Raw genomic sequence first — 19,485 nt, forward strand, 5'->3', positions numbered from 1 at the left:
TCACACTGTTCTCCTCACGTCTGCTCCTGGGAGCTGCAGCTCGACTTCTGTAAGAACCACAACACAAACATCAGCAGAAACATCAGACCCACGTAGTGGACCAGAGATTATGAACATGATAAATCTTATGAAGAAACCCCAGAGGAATAAATGTGTCTTGCACTTCTCACCTCATCCACAGGAGGGCAGCAACAAGTACCAGAAACAAACCCACAGTGACTCCAGCAGCTGTATACATCATAGCTGTGTTATCTGCAACAGTGAGAAGACTTTACCCAAACGTGTAAGACTTTACACACGCGTGTGAACAGTCACAGAACTCAGTGAACTCAAATGCAACAGAACCAGAGAAGAGAGATCAAGACCACCTCAGTCTGCATGCTGAGTGTCTCTAACCAGCGTAGGAACTCTGCCCAGCCCACACCGTACCTGATTTGAAGGGCCATTCTGTTGAATTGGTTGATCCAAAGAGATTCTTCGCCTCACAGTAGAAAGGTCCAACTGTACTTCCATTTAAAGTTAAACTGGTGCCATTTCCAATAGGTATGACATCACTTCCTGTCTTCCTGTACCAGGTGTAAGTGCTGTTGGGGTTGGAGTCACTGTAGCACAGCAGGGTGATCAAGTCCCCAGACACACGGTCAGTAACAGACGGGACTCTGGGAGGGTCTGAAGAGCAGAGAAACTCAACACGTCACTGAACATATTACACTCCCAACACAAGAGGATCTCACACAGCAAACTGCACCTACATAACACGTCCAGCAGGGCGGCGATGGAGTTGTGCTGTCCTAGCTGGTTGTGAGCGGTGCAGTAGTAGAGTCCACTGTGCTGGGAGATGATGTTGGTGATGCTGTAGTTCTGGCCTGTTCCCAGCAGTGTGTCTGCAGCTGCTCTCTGCTTAAACCAGGAGTAGTTGAGAACAGGAGGGTTTGCATCACTGCTGCAGGTCAGAGTCACTGAACCTCCCTCCACTCTCTCTCCAGAGGGAACCACCACTGCGCTGGTGTTTCTAGGGGAATCTGAACACAAACACGGTGTTAACTTTAAAAATAACACAAATCCCAACCTCTAAACATTTAATCCAAGCTTTAATGTGTAACTCTAGCAACAGCCTTGAACATCTACCTTAACATGTATTAAAAATGTATAGATGTTGCTTTAAGTGCATTTAGAAAATAAATGAATAAAAACAAATGTTTATGCTGGTTTTGCAGTAAATGCCAAATCTGTATGTTCAGCTCACAGGCCAATTGCGTGTTCCATTTTACACCCAAATTTTTGCATTTATTAACTCTTCTGAAAAATGTATATCTGTCTCTATCAGTGATCTTTTCACAGATGCAGGTTGTTCACAATTAACTATTTTTTTGACAATATAATGTAGTGTTTATAGAAAGATGTTTTACAATGGGGATGTGCTGATTAGTGGAACTGAACTCAGTTTGATTCAGTTGTAGTTGATAATTGGTACTGAACTCATAACTGTATTAATATTGTGAAGACCGAACTCTGCAATCGCGGTGATGGGAACCAGGCTGCAGGTGCAGTGGCCCCATAGATGCAGCCCACTCAAGTGGTAAGAGAGGCCACAACCGGAGAAGACCAGAGCCACCATATCAAGGACACCTGTGTGGAACCCCAGCCCACGTAGCCGTGAGGGCCAGTACCAACTGGGAGGCCGTGTGAGAGTTGTGGACCAGGGAGGGTCTCAGCCACAGTGAGAACCAGAGACTGTGGGAGCTGCTGGAGGTGCATGTAGACGTGTTCACAGCCCTGGAGGAGGACTGAACCCAGACGGACCTGCTGCAACACCCCATCGACACCAGAACAACCCCACCCATCCGGCTGCACCCGCACCACCTCCCCCTCGCTAAACATCAGGCAGTGAAACAGAAGCCCAGAGAGACGGAAGAGGCTGTGGTTATTGAGCCATCCAACAGCCCATGGGCACTGGTGGTACCAGTGACAAAGAAGGATGATAGCTGACGGTTCTGGGTGGACTACCGCCGTCTCAATGCAGCAACCAAGACAGATGCCTACCCCCTGCCCTGCATCGATGACACACTGGATAAGGTCGCTGGGTTGTCATGGTTCAGCTCACTGGACCTCCGTAGTGGAAACTGGCAGGTAGCGCTCACACCAGACGCTAGGGAGAAGATGGTGTTCACCTTGGGGACGAGGTTGTGGCAGTTTAGCGTGATGCCGTTTGGGTGGTGCAATGCCCCAGCCACCTTCAAGCACTTAATGGAACGAGTTCTGACTGGCCGCCGCAGGAGCGATACATAGTCTATCTGGACGATCTGCTCATGCACACTCCAAGTTTTGATGGAGCCGTGGCCTACCTAGAACAAGTGTTTCTGGCCATCAGAGCTCCTAACCTGCAACTCCATCCCAAAAAATGCCATCTCCTCCAGCAGGAAGTCGAGTTCCTGGAGCATGTGGTCAGTGGTGAAGGTGTGGCTACTGACTCAGAAAAGGTTAAGGCAGTACAACAATGGTCCACACCATCCAACACAGAGGAACTCAGGAGATTCCTGGGATTGTCCTCCTATTAGCGCCGGTTCATTCGGGGTGTCAAGGAGGGGGTGGTACTCCCCTGCACCAGCTGACTTCTAAAGGCGTATTGTTGTTCTGGTCTTTTGGTGGTCTGATGAGGATGATGGGGCGTTCTGGTGATGTACACCACTCCTGTTCTGGGCCTTCCCCAGGTGAGTGGACAGTTCATTGTAGACACGGACACATCTGGGGATTGGGGCAGTGTTGTCACAAGTGCAAGAGAGTAATTATATACTACAGCCGGGCACTTCACAGGACCAAACGCAACTACTCCGTTCTCCTGCACTGACGTTGTAAACCACTATGTGCTCGTGGGTATGGACTTTTTCCTCAAATGGCCAGAAGTGTATGCAGTAACTTATCAGAGCGTCACTACCACTGTGGAGCGGCTGCTAGAAGGTGCTTGTACCAGGTCTGAGCAGAGTTGCTGATGGTGGTGGTGGTCTGCAATCACAGTGTGTGTGAGAGGTAACAGGAGAGGCGGGGCTTGTGTGTGAGAGGTAACAGGAGAGGCGGGGCTTGCGTCCACCTCCCATCATGCACCGCGAGTTCTTGTTCACCAACATAATTGATGGATATTGTTGTTCTGGCACTATACTGTGTGTTGTTATTAACCGTGGTTAATGCCACCGGATTCTTAGAGCCATAAGTGGGGTTTAACGTAAAGCACCATGATGGAGGTTGTTAGAGAAATTAATCACTTCTGTCATTATACAGTGAAGCTCTCAGTCTGTTTGTATTTGTGAGAAAGCTGTTTGCCAATAAAGAAGTGTCATTGGTCAAAAAGATGTTGCCTTTTTCATGCACGTCACTATGTTATATTTAAACATATTGAATTCACTGTTTCAAGGCCACAACTGCATCTACATAACACAGGTTGCAGGGTGATCAAGTGATCAAGTCCCCAGACACACGGTCAGTAACAGACGGGACTCTGGGAGGGTCTGAAGAGCAGAGAAACTCAACACGTCACTGAACATATTACACTCCCAACACAAGAGGATCTCACACAGCAAACTGCACCTACATAACACGTCCAGCAGGGCGGCGGTGGAGTTGTGCTGTCCTAGCTGGTTGTGAGCGGCGCAGTAGTAGAGTCCACTGTGCTGGGAGCTGATGTTGGTGATGCTGTAGTTCTGGCCTGTTCCCAGCAGTGTGTCTGCAGCTGCTCTCTGCTTAAACCAGGAGTAGTTGAGAACAGGAGGGTTTGCATCACTGCTGCAGGTCAGAGTCACTGAACCTCCCTCCACTCTCTCTCCAGAGGGAACCACCACTGCGCTGGTGTTTCTAGGGGGATCTGAACACAAACACGGTGTTAACTTTAAAAATAAACACAACCACTAAACCTCTAGGGGAATCTGTTTGGGAGATTAATATAGTTTTCCATGTTATTGGTATTAATGAGGTTCTTTAGTTACAGCACACAAATAACACTAGTATTGATAATTATGAGTGGGTTGCGTGTGGGTTGTGTGTGGGTTGCGTGTCGGTTGTGTGAGGGTTGCATGTGGGTTGAGTGTGGGTTGCATGTGGGTTGAGTGTGGGTTGTGTGTGGGTTGAGTGTGAGGTGCATGTGGGTTGTGTGTTGGTTGTGTGTGGGTTGCGTGTTGGTTGCATGTGTGTGGGTTGCGTGTAGGTTGTGTGTGGGCTGTGTGTTGGCTGTGTGTGGGTTGTGTGTGGGTTGCATGTGGATTGCGTGTGGGTGGATGTGGGTTGTGTGTTGTTTATGTGTTGCGTGTGGGTTGTGTTGGTTGCGTGTGGGTTGTGTGTGGGTTGTGTGTGGGTTGTCTGTGTGTAAACTGCACTCACACACTGCAGGAGAGGTGATGTTCTCATGTCCTTCAACACCACAGCTGTATCTGTCTGTACATCTGTCTGCAGGTACAGAGCAGGAGACGGATGTGCAGTCAGACATTCGCTGTCCGTTCCTGAACCAGATGTAGGTGGGGTTGTTGGACAGAGGACAGGTGGAGCTACACATCAGGTTCTTTACACCACGTCCGTCTGACACTGTAACCGTTAGACCTGTGAGTGATTTTATTAACAATGTTTAGTATTATTTCATAAAACATTTTGATGATAAACTAAAATATTTTATGTTATAATTACCTGTGACAGACAGAGTGACTCCAGGTTCACCAGTGAGTTTACCTGTAGGATCATCAGTGTAGAATCTGAACATATATGTGCGAGCATCACTCTCTCTCAGGTGAGTGAGTGTCATACTACAGGTGTTCTGGGAGTTCTGTCTATACTGCACTCTCCCATAATACCCCTCTTCCTGTTTCACATCCACAGTCTTTGCACCAGACCAGTTAATGAACCAGAATGACTTTGTGACCTTCTTATTATTAGGGAAAGTGAAGTAACTGTGTAAATCCAGTGATGAGCCAATCAGAGCACAGATAGTTGAGACAGAATAAGTCACACTCCAGCAGTTCTGATCTGAATCTTTAGAAACACCTGAAACAGAGAAAGTAAATGAAAACAAAACCAGAAACACCAAGAATATTAAACCACAACTCTGACATCAGCACCACCCAGCAAAGTGTCTCTGAACATGTTTACTATAAATAACCAGAATCAGTTTAAAGTGGGCGTCTCACAGACAGCAGGAGAACGGAGTTCCTCGTGTCCTCTTATAGCACAGGAGTAGCTGCCTGCACCATCACTACTGTCAGACACACGCAGGTCACGTGTGTTGTGGTTGGATACAGGCTGTCCGTTCCTGAACCAGATGTAGGTGGGGTTGTTGGACAGAGGACAGGTGGAGTTACACATCAGGTTCTTTACACCACGTCCGTCTGACACTGTAACCGTTAGACCTGTGAGTGATTTTATTAACAATGTTTAGTATTATTTCATAAAACATTTTGATGATAAACTAAAATATTTTATGTTATAATTACCTGTGACAGACAGAGTGACTCCAGGTTCACCAGTGAGTTTACCTGTAGGATCATCAGTGTAGAATCTGAACATATATGTGCGAGCATCACTCTCTCTCAGGTGAGTGAGTGTCATACTACAGGTGTTCTGGGAGTTCTGTCTATACTGCACTCTCCCATAATACCCCTCTTCCTGTTTCACATCCACAGGTTCAGCACCAGACCAGTTAACGAACCAGAATGACTTTGTGACCTTCTTATTATTAGGGAAAGTGAAGTAACTGTGCAAATCCAGTGATGAGCCAATCAGAGCACAGATAGTTGAGACAGAATAAGTCACACTCCAGCAGTTCTGATCTGAATCTTTAGAAGCACCTGAAACAGGGAAAGTAAATGAAAACAAAACCAGAAACACTGAAAATATTAAACCACAACTCTGACATCAGCACCATCCAGCAAAGTGTCTCTGAACATGTTTACTATAAATAAGCAGAATCAGTTTAAAGTGGGCGTCTCACAGACAGCAGGAGAACGGAGCTCCTCATGTCCTCTTATAGCACAGGAGTAGCTGCCTGCACCATCACTACTGTCATACACACGCAGGTCACGTGTGTTGTGGTTGGATACAGGCTGTCCGTTCCTGAACCAGATGTAGGTGGGGTTGTTGGACAGAACACAGGTGGAGCTACACATCAGGTTCTTTACACCACGTCCGTCTGACACTGTAACTGTTAGACCTGTGAGTGATTTTATTAACAATGTTTATGTATTATTTCATAAAACATTTTGATGATAAACTAAAATGTTTTATGTTATGAACAATTACCTGTGACAGACAGAGTGACTCCAGGTTCATCAGTGTATTTACCTGTAGAATTATCAGTGTAGAATCTGAACTTATATGTGTGAGCGTCACTCTCTCTCAGGTGAGTGAGTGTCATACTACAGGTGTTCTGGGAGTTCTGTCTATACTGCACTCTCCCATAATACCCCTCTTCCTGTCTCACATCCACAGGTTCAGCACCAGACCAGTTAATGTACCAGAATGACTCTGTCACTGTGAGTCCTGCAGGGTATTTGTATGAGCAGGAGATCTGAACAGATGATCCTATGAGAGCACACACACGTTCATGAGTGTAAGTCACACTCCACATGTCTTCACCCAACACACCTGGAACATACACAGTCTCAGTCAGCACAAAATTACAATTATGATGGCAACATTGAAATATTTTTGACTGAAATAAAATTGGTGTTTAATTGGTGAAGAAACAAGAGACTCTTGTCATGTGTGTAACACGTTCTCTGTGAATCTACAGGTGAAAATTAAGATTCTTTATACAATTTTCTGGTTGTGCCTCTAAGATATGCATCTCCTGACCAAATATGGTTTGTGTTCCCTCTTTTCACCTGACACTCTCATGTAATATGATTGGTCTAGATAACATCAGATTACACAAGAATACATAACTTGATTGGTTACAAAATACATCACCAGAACCAAACACATCCTGTACACCAGAATACAGTACAGGGTGATCCACCCTCTCCTTTCATCAGTACTGATTTACATGTTCAGTACATGATTATTCTGTATATTATATTCACATTACATTATTACTGCATTCTTATTTACTGTTTTAATATTGTATTTAATATTTCATGTCAGTTCTCAGTCATTGAACCTGTCCTGTGCACATCTATCACATTCTGGATCAGAGCAGCCACTAACCAGGAACAAGAACAGACTGTACTGAACACTAAAGACACCAGAGAAGATTATAATTGTCCCGGTAGGAAGGTTGCAATACAGAGGAACGTTGCAATATAGAGGAATGTTGTTTCGTTTCACTGTGTACTCCGTATGTAGTTGAAATGACATTAAAACCTCTTGACTTGACTTCCTGTTGTCACAAGAGGAGGAGCAGGTAATGTAGCAGGACATCATGGAGGTTCTAGCTCAGGGTTACATCCCCCTTTCACCTCGCCAGATCAGCCAGTGTCTTCTTTGTTAAAGACCTTGTATAGATTCTCAAGGGCTCAGTTCCCTCTTGGTGAAACACACCTACCCACTGTCATTCATGCCAGCCGCACTAGAACAGCTGAGGGAGGCCTGGTACTTCACCAAACTTGATCTACGCGGTGCCTACAACCTCATCCACATCTATGAGGGGGTTGAGGGAATTCTTAAGCAAGCTCAACATGACAGTAAGCCTTACATCAGGGTATCACCCACAAGCAAACGGTCAGGCCGAACATGCCAACCAGGAACTCATCCAATTCCTTCGGGCTTAGTAACACCTCCGTCTTTCTAAACTCAGATGTGTCCCGGTCCTCTAGCTCCCCGGGAGAGAGGGGTAACACGCCCCGTGTATTTATTATTAAAATAAATACAAATATCAGGGAACAAACATAAGGACACAGGACAGGACACAGAGAACTTAAATATCCAATTTGGAATGCAGCTATTGACTATAGAGCAAGAAATTAATCAGTGAACAGTCAGAACAGCACAGAAGATCATCAGTGGTCCTCTGCCCTCCCTCCAGGAAGCAGGCAGGTAAAATAATTACAGACCCCTCACCCCCTGGACACGACTGTGTTTAACTCCTCTCCTCCTGTATCACTGAACACTGTAGACCAAAACTACCAGATACAGGAGCAGTTTCTCCCCTCAGACCCTCATCAAACATCTGCAGTCACTCACTGTATAATGCACACTCACTTCACTCCTGTACTAGAGTTCCTCACAGAACAAAATTCATTGTGTGTGTGTCAGCATATTTGGCCAATGAACCCTAATATGATTCTGATGTCAATATCTTTTATTTTCTTGTTTCTCTTGGTCAAATGGCTCCTGTCAGGGGTCATTAATAACAGTATCTACTGTGTATGTAGAAAATGTAATGTAAAAACTTACCTGTCAGTAACAGCAGGACTGTAATATTTCCTGATGTTCTGGGAGACATTGTGACCCCCCACACACACACAGCTGATACCTGAACAACCTCAACACTCACTCACTTAGTTTCATGTAAAATATCAAAGATTGAGCCACAACTATAACAGACTAACACACATGTACATCCTATAACAGACTAACACGTACAGCCTATAACAGACTATCACACATGTACAGCCTATAACAGACTAACACACATGTTGTACATCCTATAAGAGTCAAACAGGAGCTGTTCAGCTAACTGCTACTAACAGAGGAACCCAGTGGAGTTTCTCACACCATCAATGAGTCGTGTGGTTTCAGATATTTTCAGCATGTCTATCACATATCAGTCAAACACACAGACGTTTAACTCACTAATTAGCCTGACGCTGTAGAACTCTTCATTAATGTTTAATTTACACAACAGACCAATATTTAACATGCAGATATCACATACTGACACGACTAAATGACATTTATGATTTTTTTAGAGGTGTCAATTCCAGGTTTATAGATTAAAAGTCCTCACCAGGATTTTGCTCAAGCTTGCTAGATTTTCTAATAAGCAATCCAGGTAAAATTATTGGAATCAACACAATCCAGGAAGCCTGAGCAAAATCCTGGTGAGGACTTTTAATCTCTGAACCTGGAATTGACACCTCTAGATTTTTTATGATTGTCCTGCTGGACAAGTTTTATTTCTCTCACTAATTTTCTGGAGTTCATTGTTGTCTCAATGACTGCAAGTTTCAAACATCCTGTGATTGCAAAACAAGCCCAACTCATCACACCATCACCCACACACCTCCACCCACAGACCACCACCCACTCACACACCTCCACCTATACACCTCCACCTACACACCTCCACTCACACACCATCATCCCCACAACAGCACTCACACACCTCCATTCACACTCCTCTGCTCACACCACCACCCACACACCTCCACTCACACACCTCCATTCACACTCCTCTGCTCACACCTCCACCCACACACCACCACCCACACACCACCACCCACACACCACCACCCACACACCTCCACTCTAGTCCAAATGATGTAATCCAACTGAGGAAAGCCCAGTAAACAATACTCCCACTGAAGAAAGCCCAATAAACAATATTCCCACTGAAGACATTCCAGTAAATGTGAGTACAGTGTGAGTGAGAACAGGAGGATCTCTGTATGTAGGTTCTAGGTAGGAGCAGGTGTGAACTCTTCGTACTCAGGTAATGGTGTTCTTGGTACACATGGTCAGTGATTCAGAGAAGTCAGAATAACAAACAAACAACAAAGTGTTCAGTACACAGTGAACAGTAGAAACACATCTCAGTGACAATAAGGTTTAAACAGATAGAGGGAATGAGCAACAGATGTCACCAATAATCCAGAGATGAGAAACGTGTCAGTGTGCAGTAACTGGGTGACAGTTCCTTTGGTCTGTGTTTAGGGTTCTGGGGGTTTTATTTATTTACCGTGAATTTAAATCATAAGAGAGTCACATTTGCATGTTAAATACTGGCCTAATGCCCAAATTAATCACTAATGAGGAGTTTTGCAACTTCAAGTTAAATGGCATGACTGTAACAAGACAAGATGTGTGATAGATGTGTTGAAAACATTTGAAACCACACGACTCACTGGTGTGAGATTCTCATTGGTGTGAGAAACTTGTCTGAGTTCCTCTTTTAGGAGCAGTTACAGTTAGATGAACAGACTAACACACATACAGCCTATAACAGACTAACACACTGGTGTGAGATTTTCATTGCTGTGACATCTGCATGTTAAATATTGGCCTGTTGTGTAAATTAAACATTAATGGACAGTTCTGCAGGCTAATTAAACGTCTGTGTGTTTGACTGATATGTGATGGACTCACTGATGGTCTGAGTAACTCCTCTGGGTTCCTCTATTAGTAGGGGAGACCAGGAACAGTTGTAACAAGGGACGGTTGTAACACCTTGAATTCCTCCAAACAGAAACAAGCTAGAGCGATTACACTCACTGTGCACATGCTAACAAAAAAGGAGCCACATTTGAAACTCCCAGAGAAAGTAATCACCAAAAGTATTTTTTGATGTAAAAATTTTACTGTTCTATCAGAGGTATTTTTTGGATACTGTCCTGAGATCAAATATCTATGAATCCAAACAAGTATTATTGGAATCACTGTTGTGTAAGCTAAAAATAGAATTGATTAACATGTGTCCAACAAGCAGACAGGCTTGTTCACATGAGGTGAAAACATAACTGGTGATACTGGGGCGATTGTAACGCCTTGTTACAACCATCTTCCACTGTAGCCATGTGTGGTGTCTGAACCTTCATCCTCCCATCACACCATGTGTGGTGTCTGAACCTTCATCCTCCCCATCACACCATGTGTGGTGCCTTCATCCCCCCATCACACCATGTGTGGTGTCTGAACCTTCATCCTCCCATCACACCATGTGTGGTGCCTGAACCTTCATCCTCCCCATCACACCATGTGTGGTGTCTGAACCTTCATCCTCCCATCACACCATGTGTGGTGTCTGAACCTTCATCCTCCCATCACACCATGTGTGGTGTCTTCATCCTCCCATCACACCATGTGTGGTGTCTTCATCCTCCCATCACACCATGTGTGGTGTCTGAACCTTCATCCTCCCATCACACCATGTGTGGTGTCTGAACCTTCATCCTCCCCATCACACCATGTGTGGTGTCTGAACCTTCATCCTCCCATCACACCATGTGTGGTGTCTGAACCTTCATCCTCCCATCACACCATGTGTGGTGTCTTCATCCTCCCATCACACCATGTGTGGTGTCTGAACCTTCATCCTCCCATCACACCATGTGTGGTGTCTGAACCTTCATCCTCCCCATCACACCATGTGTGGTGTCTTCATCCCCCCATCACACCATGTGTGGTGTCTTCATCCTCCCATCACACCATGTGTGGTGTCTTCATCCTCCCCATCACACCATGTGTGGTGTCTTCATCCTCCCATCACACCATGTGTGGTGTCTTCATCCTCCCATCACACCATGTGTGGTGTCTGAACCTTCATCCTCCCATCACACCATGTGTGGTGTCTTCATCCTCCCATCACACCATGTGTGGTGTCTTCATCCTCCCATCACACCATGTGTGGTGTCTTCATCCCCCCATCACACCATGTGTGGTGTCTTCATCCTCCCATCACACCATGTGTGGTGTCTTCATCCTCCCATCACACCATGTGTGGTGTCTTCATCCTCCCATCACACCATGTGTGGTGTCTGAGCCTTTCCCTCTTTTTTTGTCATGTGGTGTGAAAGTAATAATTAGGCCTAATTTAAAAAAAAGAAATGAATAGTCACAATAACATGAATGATAAATAATCTTTTTCATTTTGAGTATTTGATTAAGTAAATTTTATACGTTACAACCGTCCCTGGCATGTGTTACAACCGTCCCTGTACCCAGGGACAGGTGTAACAGTGGAGTGACTGTATTTAAATCAATTTCGCAACCTGTACATATTTCATAAACCCACTTAAATACGTTGTTTCAGTAGTTGACACATTGAAGTTCATAATAGAGCAAATTGACTATTCCAGTGTAAATGGTTTTTGATTTATTGGAAAAATCACAAAAAGTGTGATGTCCCTGGTCTCCCCTACCTCACCAACCGACCGCAGTATGTGAGGACACAGGGCTGTCAGTCTGACACTGTTGTCTGCAGCACGGGGGCTCCACAGGGAACAGTTCTTGCTCCCTTCTTGTTCACCCTCTACACTGCAGATTTACAGTACAGTTCTGCCAGCTGCCACCTGCAGAAGTTCTCTGATGACTCTGCTATCGTTGGCCTCATCAGTGATGGAGATGACGGGGAGTACAGAGGACTGATGCAGGACTGTCACATGGTGCCAGAAGAACTGCCTGTAGATCAATGCAGGCAAAACTAAAGAACTGGTGGTGGATTTCTGCAGGACTAAACACTCTCATCCTGTGCCTGTAAACATCCAGGGCACAGACATTGAGATTGTGAGGTCCTATAAATACCTTGGTGTCCACCTTAACAACAAGCTGGACTGGACTGACAACACAGCTGCTCTCTACAGGAAGGGCCAGAGCAAACTGTATCTCCTAAGGATCAACCATATTCTATGGAGTGGTCTGCTGGGGTAGCAGCATCTCCACCGCTGACAGGAAGAGACTGGACAGGATCATAAGGAAGTCCAGCTCTGTCCTGGGGTGTCCTCTTGACCCAGTGGAGGTGGTGGGAGACAGGGGAATGAGGACTAAGACCAGGTCTTGACCCAGTGGAGGTGGTGGGAGACAGGAGAATGAGGACTAAGACCAGGTCTTGACCCAGTGGAGGTGGTGGGAGACAGGAGAATCAGGTCTAAGCTAAAACACATGCTAAAGAACCTGTCCCACCCCATGCACCACTCTCTGACCGCACTGAGCAGCTCCTTCAGTGCCCGTCTGCTGCACCCGCGGTGCGTGAAGGAGAGATACCGCAGGTCCTTCCACACGCCGTCAGACTGTTCAACACGCGCTGCACTCAATAATCTGTAGTTAATGTTTAACATTGATACCACATGCCAAACAATGTGCAATCAATACGGCAAATATGAAATATTCAGTACTTCTATGTGCAATATTAACCATGCATAAAATTATTATATTTTTCAATATCATATATTTTGTAAACCAGTGTACATACATTTGTTTTTAATTATTTATCTTATATATTGTTTATACTTTCTTTCTCTGTCCCTCTCTGCTGCTGTAATATTGCAAATTTCCCCATTGCGGGATCAATAAAGGATTATCTTATTTTATCTTATAAACGCAAACCCCACACATAAGCGGCGCAACACCCTCACCATGAGCTCAGAGCTCTGGGGCCTCATGTACAAAGACTTGCATGGATTTCTTGCTGAAACCTGGCGTACGGACACATTCAGAAAATGGCGTAAGCAAAAAAAATCCGGATGTATCAAACTGTGCTTACGCTGGAATCCACGCACATTGGCAGAACATGGAATAGAGCGCACACGAGAGAGTGGCTGACTCCTCCTGTGGCACGCCCCCGTATAAATATGCAAATTCATTTAAATTTGCCCTGCACCAAAGGAGTTTCCTCCAGCCAGCGCCACCGGCTTTTCAGCTGCCCAATCGCCCTTTCCACGACTGAACGGGTGGAGAATGGAGAGAATTGTATCTCCGCTCCCGGTCAGTCTGTGCATTACAAAGGGTCATCAGCTATGTCTTGAGCACATAGCCACTGTCTCCCAAGTAATTTAACATTACCCATGCTTGAAATGAATTCCAAGTTGGAAATGTCAATCATGGGTTGATCCAGGCCACCGTGCCACTACATTAGTAAAGCACATTTTTGCATCACAGATTATTTGTACATATATGGAATGAAAGTGTGTAGGAGTGGTGAGATGTGTTCCTGTGGGGGATGCAGGATCTGGTGTTCCTCCATAAAACCATAGGGGGCAACAAATGGTGGTTAACCTCAAGAGGTTCCCATTGAAATGGGATAAAACTGACCATTTGTATTTTTAGTTATATCAGTGTGTTTGTGTGGCATGTTTAGTCTCATTTTGCAGCTTGTTGTGTACTGGGTAAAGTTACAACCAAATTAACAGGATAAGAGTTCCATCACTCCCTGAGAAGGTTTGTAGACTTCACCCCAAAGGTGGCAGTCCTGTGTGGAAATGCACTCTGTATTCAAATGTCCTCGGTTGTCTTTACAAACAACCAGATCACCATTGGTTAACCTGGTTTTTGTGACTGCTGTCCCTTTGAGATACTGGAGGTTTGTGGGTGCAGGGTTCTTCTTTTCCTCTTCTTCTTGGCTTCCTCTTTCTTCTTCCACATCCTCAGCCTGCACCGCTCAGTATCTGATCTATTTGAGAAGTGAGTTCTTTTAGATTCTTATCAACTACAGGCCCGTAGCCAGTATTGTGATGGGGGGGATCTTTTTCCCCCAAAACTTCATTTGGCTCTCTACTCCAATGCCCCATTTCACATTTCAAACCTTTTAATTTAGACATATTTTATTCATTATAAGCAGAGCCGGCCCTGACCAATGTGGTGCCCTAGGCGAGATTTTCGTTGGTGCCCCCTGCATCATCTTAAATATTAATAATAATTAAAAAAATAAAAAACAACTACCACCAGTGCAAATCAGGGCAATTTGCCTACTGCAACATTATTTCAAAAGTGCATCTGCAATGAACATAGGAGCATATGTGTGTTTTAATATATATTTATTTTAAAACTTGCTAAGCTAATCATAGCTTTGTAATTGTAAAAATTGTGACAGTATCAGCAGTTGGAGCTCACTAATTGGTTATGGAGTGGCGGAGTTCACTAAGATCTTACAGAGGGGGAAAAGCCACCATGACGACTGAGTGTTAGTTGTGAGTCAAGCGAGCTGGTTTCAAAGAAAAACACAACAGCTACAGATTGGCAACATTTTGGATTTGTTTCAAATAAAAATGAGAGACCATTGGAGCACGACCCCACAATTCTAATTCGATAATATGATTGGTTGATAAAACTGCCAATCCATAATAAAAGTTCTCAATGTAAAAGGCAAGGGTATGCGACAGATAAACAGAAGTTCCTGGGGGAGGTCCTTTCTCTCTTTTACCTAGAAACAACGGTTTGAAATATTCTGATTGGTTGATTTTTAATTTCAGCACTGAGTTTTTTTTTCCATCACGAGCACGAAAAATGAATTTGAAAGCCAATTTATAGGAAAAATACAAATTATTGGTGAAGTGTTATTAACATATATTACATATAATAGATAAAGCATCCTTTTTAAGATCAATTAACCTTCAGAGAAGGCGTTGAAGTCCCTGACGGTTCGGCACTGGTATAATGTTAATTCACCACATTTTACCATTATATGTTTTTTGCTGCATTTCTTCCTCCACTTTTCTCCCTTTTCTACCCTGGGCAACAGACGTCTTTTCGTCTGGTGACTTTTTTTTTGACGTCTTTTCGAGGAGATGTCACTCACTCTGTGGTGTCTTTTTCCCCACAGAGAAACAGTAACGAGGTGCGCAGAGCGCGTGGGGGAGGGCGGGTTGGCGCGCGGGTGATAGGTGTCGTGTGTTGTTATTATAATCATTATTAATTTGACTAACATTATTAAACAATTTATTAATTGATTAATAAATTAATAAATGATTAATAAAAATTAAAAAAAAACGCATGCATGCGAGCGCCCCCCTGGACAGACGGCGCCCCTAGCATTTGCCTATATTGCCTAATGGAAGGGCCGGACCTGATTATAAGCAAGGTTGCTTTTCAAAATCACTAGGACTGAGATTTGATTTGGGGGTGGGGGGGCGGGGTGTGTGTCAAACGTTGACCGGGAGTGGGGGGGGGGGGGGGGGGGGGGGGGGGGGTTATGTCTTATATGTTTCCTCTATGCTGCGCCTAAAGCGATCGATCGCCAGTGGTTGGCGCCAGAGCGAACTAGTAACTCATTGAATCATAGATGTAGATCAGAGATAAATAAACTAGATTTTTTTTCAGCGCGAGAAATCGGATGTGTGGCGTATGAGTGTGTGAAAACGGTCAAATGTGGTTTACGCTCATTGCGTGAGAGTTGGCAACACTGTTATAAGTTTGTTGTGAGTCTGTTGTTGCTGACCTACCTATCTTGAGGGGCATGTGTGTACGGAGGGAGGGTGTGGGGGCGGGGGGTGGGGGGGTCGAACGAACCCTTCGATCCCCCCTGGCTACGGGCCTGAACTATAATTTGGAGTCAGATATTATATTAAGTTTTGTGCACAACAATCCTTCTTCTGCACCTATTTCCAGCCTTGGTTGTACACAAGCAGGTAGGTTAGTTATATCTCATAACTATAACCCCCACACACAAGCAGGTAGGTTAGTTATATCTCATAACTATAACCCCCACACACAAGCAGGTAGGTTAGTTATATCTCATAACTATAACCCCCACACACAAGCAGGTAGGTTAGTTATATCTCATAACTATAACCCCCACACACAAGCAGGTAGGTTAGTTATATCTCATAACTATAACCCCCACACACAAGCAGGTAGGTTAGTTATATCTCATAACTATAACCCCCACACACAAGCAGGTAGGTTAGTTATATCTCATAACTATAACCCCCACACACAAGCAGGTAGGTTAGTTATATCTCATAACTATAACCCCCACACACAAGCAGGTAGGTTAGTTATATCTCATAACTATAACCCCCCCACACAAGCAGGTAGGTTAGTTATATCTCATAACTATAACCCCTACACACACAAGCAGGTAGGTTAGTTATATCTCATAACTATAACCCCTACACACACAAGCAGGTAGGTTAGTTATATCTCATAACTATAACCCCTACACACACAAGCAGGTAGGTTAGTTATATCTCATAACTATAACCCCTACACACACAAGCAGGTAGGTTAGTTATATCTCATAACTATAACCCCCACACACAAGCAGGTAGGTTAGTTATATCTCATAACTATAACCCCCACACACAAGCAGGTAGGTTAGTCAAGTATCATAACTAAAAACCCCTACACACAAGCAGGTAGGCAGTGTTGTATAAAGTATTAGAGACCCACACTTGAGTAAAAGTACAAGTACTCTATCAAAACACTGACTTGAGTAGAAGTTGAAGTGTTCTTTAAAAACTTTACTTAAGTAGAAGTACAGAAGTATTCAGCATTTTTTGTACTTAAGTATTGCAAGTAGGTTATTCTAAAATTTATTACTCAAGTACTGAAAGTAAAAAGTACAAGTATTGTGTTTTGAATTAATTAAAGAAAGCCATCAAAGTTTGATTATCAATTGTTTTTATATATCACTTACAAATCAAAGATGTCAAAGACCACAAATAGTTCTTTATGAGAACATCACCTCTCCTGCAGTGTGTGAGTGCAGTTTGGTTTGCTCCAAAGTGTTCTTTATGTACAAATAAGTAGCAACTTAAAAAACTGGGCTTAACACTTCGTACACAAAAAATATATAACCTATGTCCCGCTACGTCGTAGGTTTGAGGCACAAGTACAAGTTTGCCTTAATTTAGCTGAGAAAACGAGGTGTATTTCGTATGTAAAATCCATCCATCGGATTCTAAGGGTGAGCCTACTGCCCTGCGTTTACCCTCAATAAATGCCCTTACCCTATAAAAACACTACACTATAAAAATGGGCACATGATTAGTCAGCATGAAGAGAGACACTGCTTACTGTTGCTAAAACACAACTCAGCATGACATCGCCTTTATGACTGCCAGCTAATGTTAAGTGAATACTGCAGCACGTCATGAACATAATTAGGTTAGTTAGCCAAGATATCTAACCTAACTAGCGCTTACCAACAGCTCAAGCTGGTGTGTCTTCTGTGCCTTATGTTTATAACTTACATTGATGTGTTTCTTCAAGTTCGAAGGTGAATTTTTGAAGGCCAATATTTCACCCTCTTTAGGGAGGCAGAGATGGCACTTCATCCTATAGGAATGTACTTTCACTCCAGCAAACGCAAACACTGTCTAGGTAGGGCCAGGGTGGTCTCCTTTCTCACCGCCACGATCACTCAATGTTAAAGGTGCCAAAATATGTACATTAAAATACCAACAAGCTTATGTAATACACTTATTCTTCTGCTGTTACCAAACACGGTACCATCTCTTTTAATGAGATAAAAAGCGAATTATTTGGAATAATATCAAGTCAGGGGCGGATCTACGGGCGGGCCTGGGTGGTCCAAAAACTGCCGGCTGCATCCGCCACTGTTTCGAGTATATGTGTATTTGTATAAATATGTAAATTAAGCTGAAGGTGCTGGAAAATACTGAAAATGGACCTTCAAAGTGCCGTACAAGTGCATGAATTCCACCTTGTAACTTCGCACGCACAAAAATAGAGGTGCACGACCTCGCCACGCGACCGTGTGCGATCATTTTTGCTGCGCAGACCCTTGCCAAGTGAACCTAGATTACGAAGCTCAAGTGTTGAGTGAAGGCAGCAGCAGAGTAAACGAGACGCGACCGGAGCATGCGCAGTTTTCATAAGACAGCCTGATCGCTTGATCCGGTGACAGCGCCAGCTAACATGTTTATAATTGTAACAAGTAACTATACAGCACGTAAAAAATGTATCGGAGTAACAGTACTAAACTGATGGAAAATATGTAGTGAAGTAAAAGTGGAAGTAGGAGAAAAAAAAATAATACTCCAGTAAAGTACAGATACAGCATTTTAGTACTTAAGTACAGTAGTGAAGTAGTTCTACTTCGTTACTATACAACTCTGTATAAAAGCCTGTTACCTGGATCAGGTGTGTTGAGTGCAAGTGTGAAGTCAGATGATTGTAGTTATGACCCCAACCCTACACTTCACACCACAATGTAAAAGCCGTATATTTGTTTTAGTGTCATATGTATGTCAGCCTATAACACTGTTTTTAAGAAAGCCATTATTTCTTAATAATGGGGTAACAGGTCCTAATCTCAGAGCAGGTGGAACATAATGGTTTGTAAGTTACAGACTGATGTGACAGGTTAGAGACATCAGCCCTTTTAACAGTAGATAAAAAGCTGATCAGATTTATGATCTACACAATTTAATATTTCAGAAAAGTATGATGTACAGAGATCACAGCAGCCTTGTTTCCAGTTCAGTGTTGGGAGAATGTGAGGAATGCTCCAGACATCTGCCAGTTCTTCTAATGAACCAGAGAGCACAGTGGATAACACAGATCTGGGTTTCACAGCAGAGACAGAAACGCTGACTTGGTGAGGTAAGTGACGTCAAGGAAGAGAAGCTAAATCAGTTTTGAAAGCCCTGCAGTTTTAGATAAGCAGAAAACAGACAAAAGGGGCAGATAGATTAAGAACCTCAGAGCTTTAGATTTAGAGTTAGAGGGAGAGGAGATGAGTGATCAGAAGTAGCAGTAGGCTACATACACCAGATGGTTAGGGACATGAAACTGTAAAACCAAAGTGCTTTACCAAGAACTGGTAGACAAATTAAAACATTAATAAAAAGAAAAATGTGATTAATAAAATGTAAGTCAGAGAGAGCTGCGTGTTAA

At 43.8% G+C, this 19,485-nt stretch overlaps 1 protein-coding gene across 1 annotated transcript; it reads right to left on the reverse strand.

Moving 5' to 3' along the window:
- On the reverse strand, positions 1–6,140 carry LOC143487664 (sialoadhesin-like). Its single transcript, XM_076986718.1, has 9 exons — positions 5,966–6,140; positions 5,469–5,822; positions 5,166–5,384; positions 4,669–5,022; positions 4,369–4,584; positions 3,587–3,856; positions 735–1,022; positions 430–669; positions 1–47 (listed from the first exon to the last, which is right to left on the reverse strand). Exons 1-9 carry the CDS (start codon positions 6,138–6,140, stop codon positions 1–3), a joined length of 2,163 nt encoding a protein of 720 aa, XP_076842833.1.
- Between the last annotated feature and the right edge of the window lie 13,345 nt (positions 6,141–19,485).

Source organism: Brachyhypopomus gauderio, unplaced genomic scaffold (assembly GCF_052324685.1).
Source record: "Brachyhypopomus gauderio isolate BG-103 unplaced genomic scaffold, BGAUD_0.2 sc49, whole genome shotgun sequence".
Lineage (NCBI taxonomy): Eukaryota > Metazoa > Chordata > Actinopteri > Gymnotiformes > Hypopomidae > Brachyhypopomus > Brachyhypopomus gauderio.

Bases quoted from the DNA above. Each gene is read 5' to 3' on its own strand.
- LOC143487664 (XM_076986718.1), bottom strand. From the start codon at position 6,140: ATGTGTAGCTCCACCTGTGTTCTGTCCAACAACCCCACCTACATCTGG. The intron at 5,023-5,165 runs GTGAGACGCCCA...TCTCTGTTTCAG, and splicing joins ACTCCGTTCTCCTGCTGTCT to GTGTTTCTAAAGATTCAGAT. The intron at 1,023-3,586 runs GTAGGTGCAGTT...GTTTGTGTTCAG, and splicing joins CGCCCTGCTGGACGTGTTAT to ATTCCCCTAGAAACACCAGC.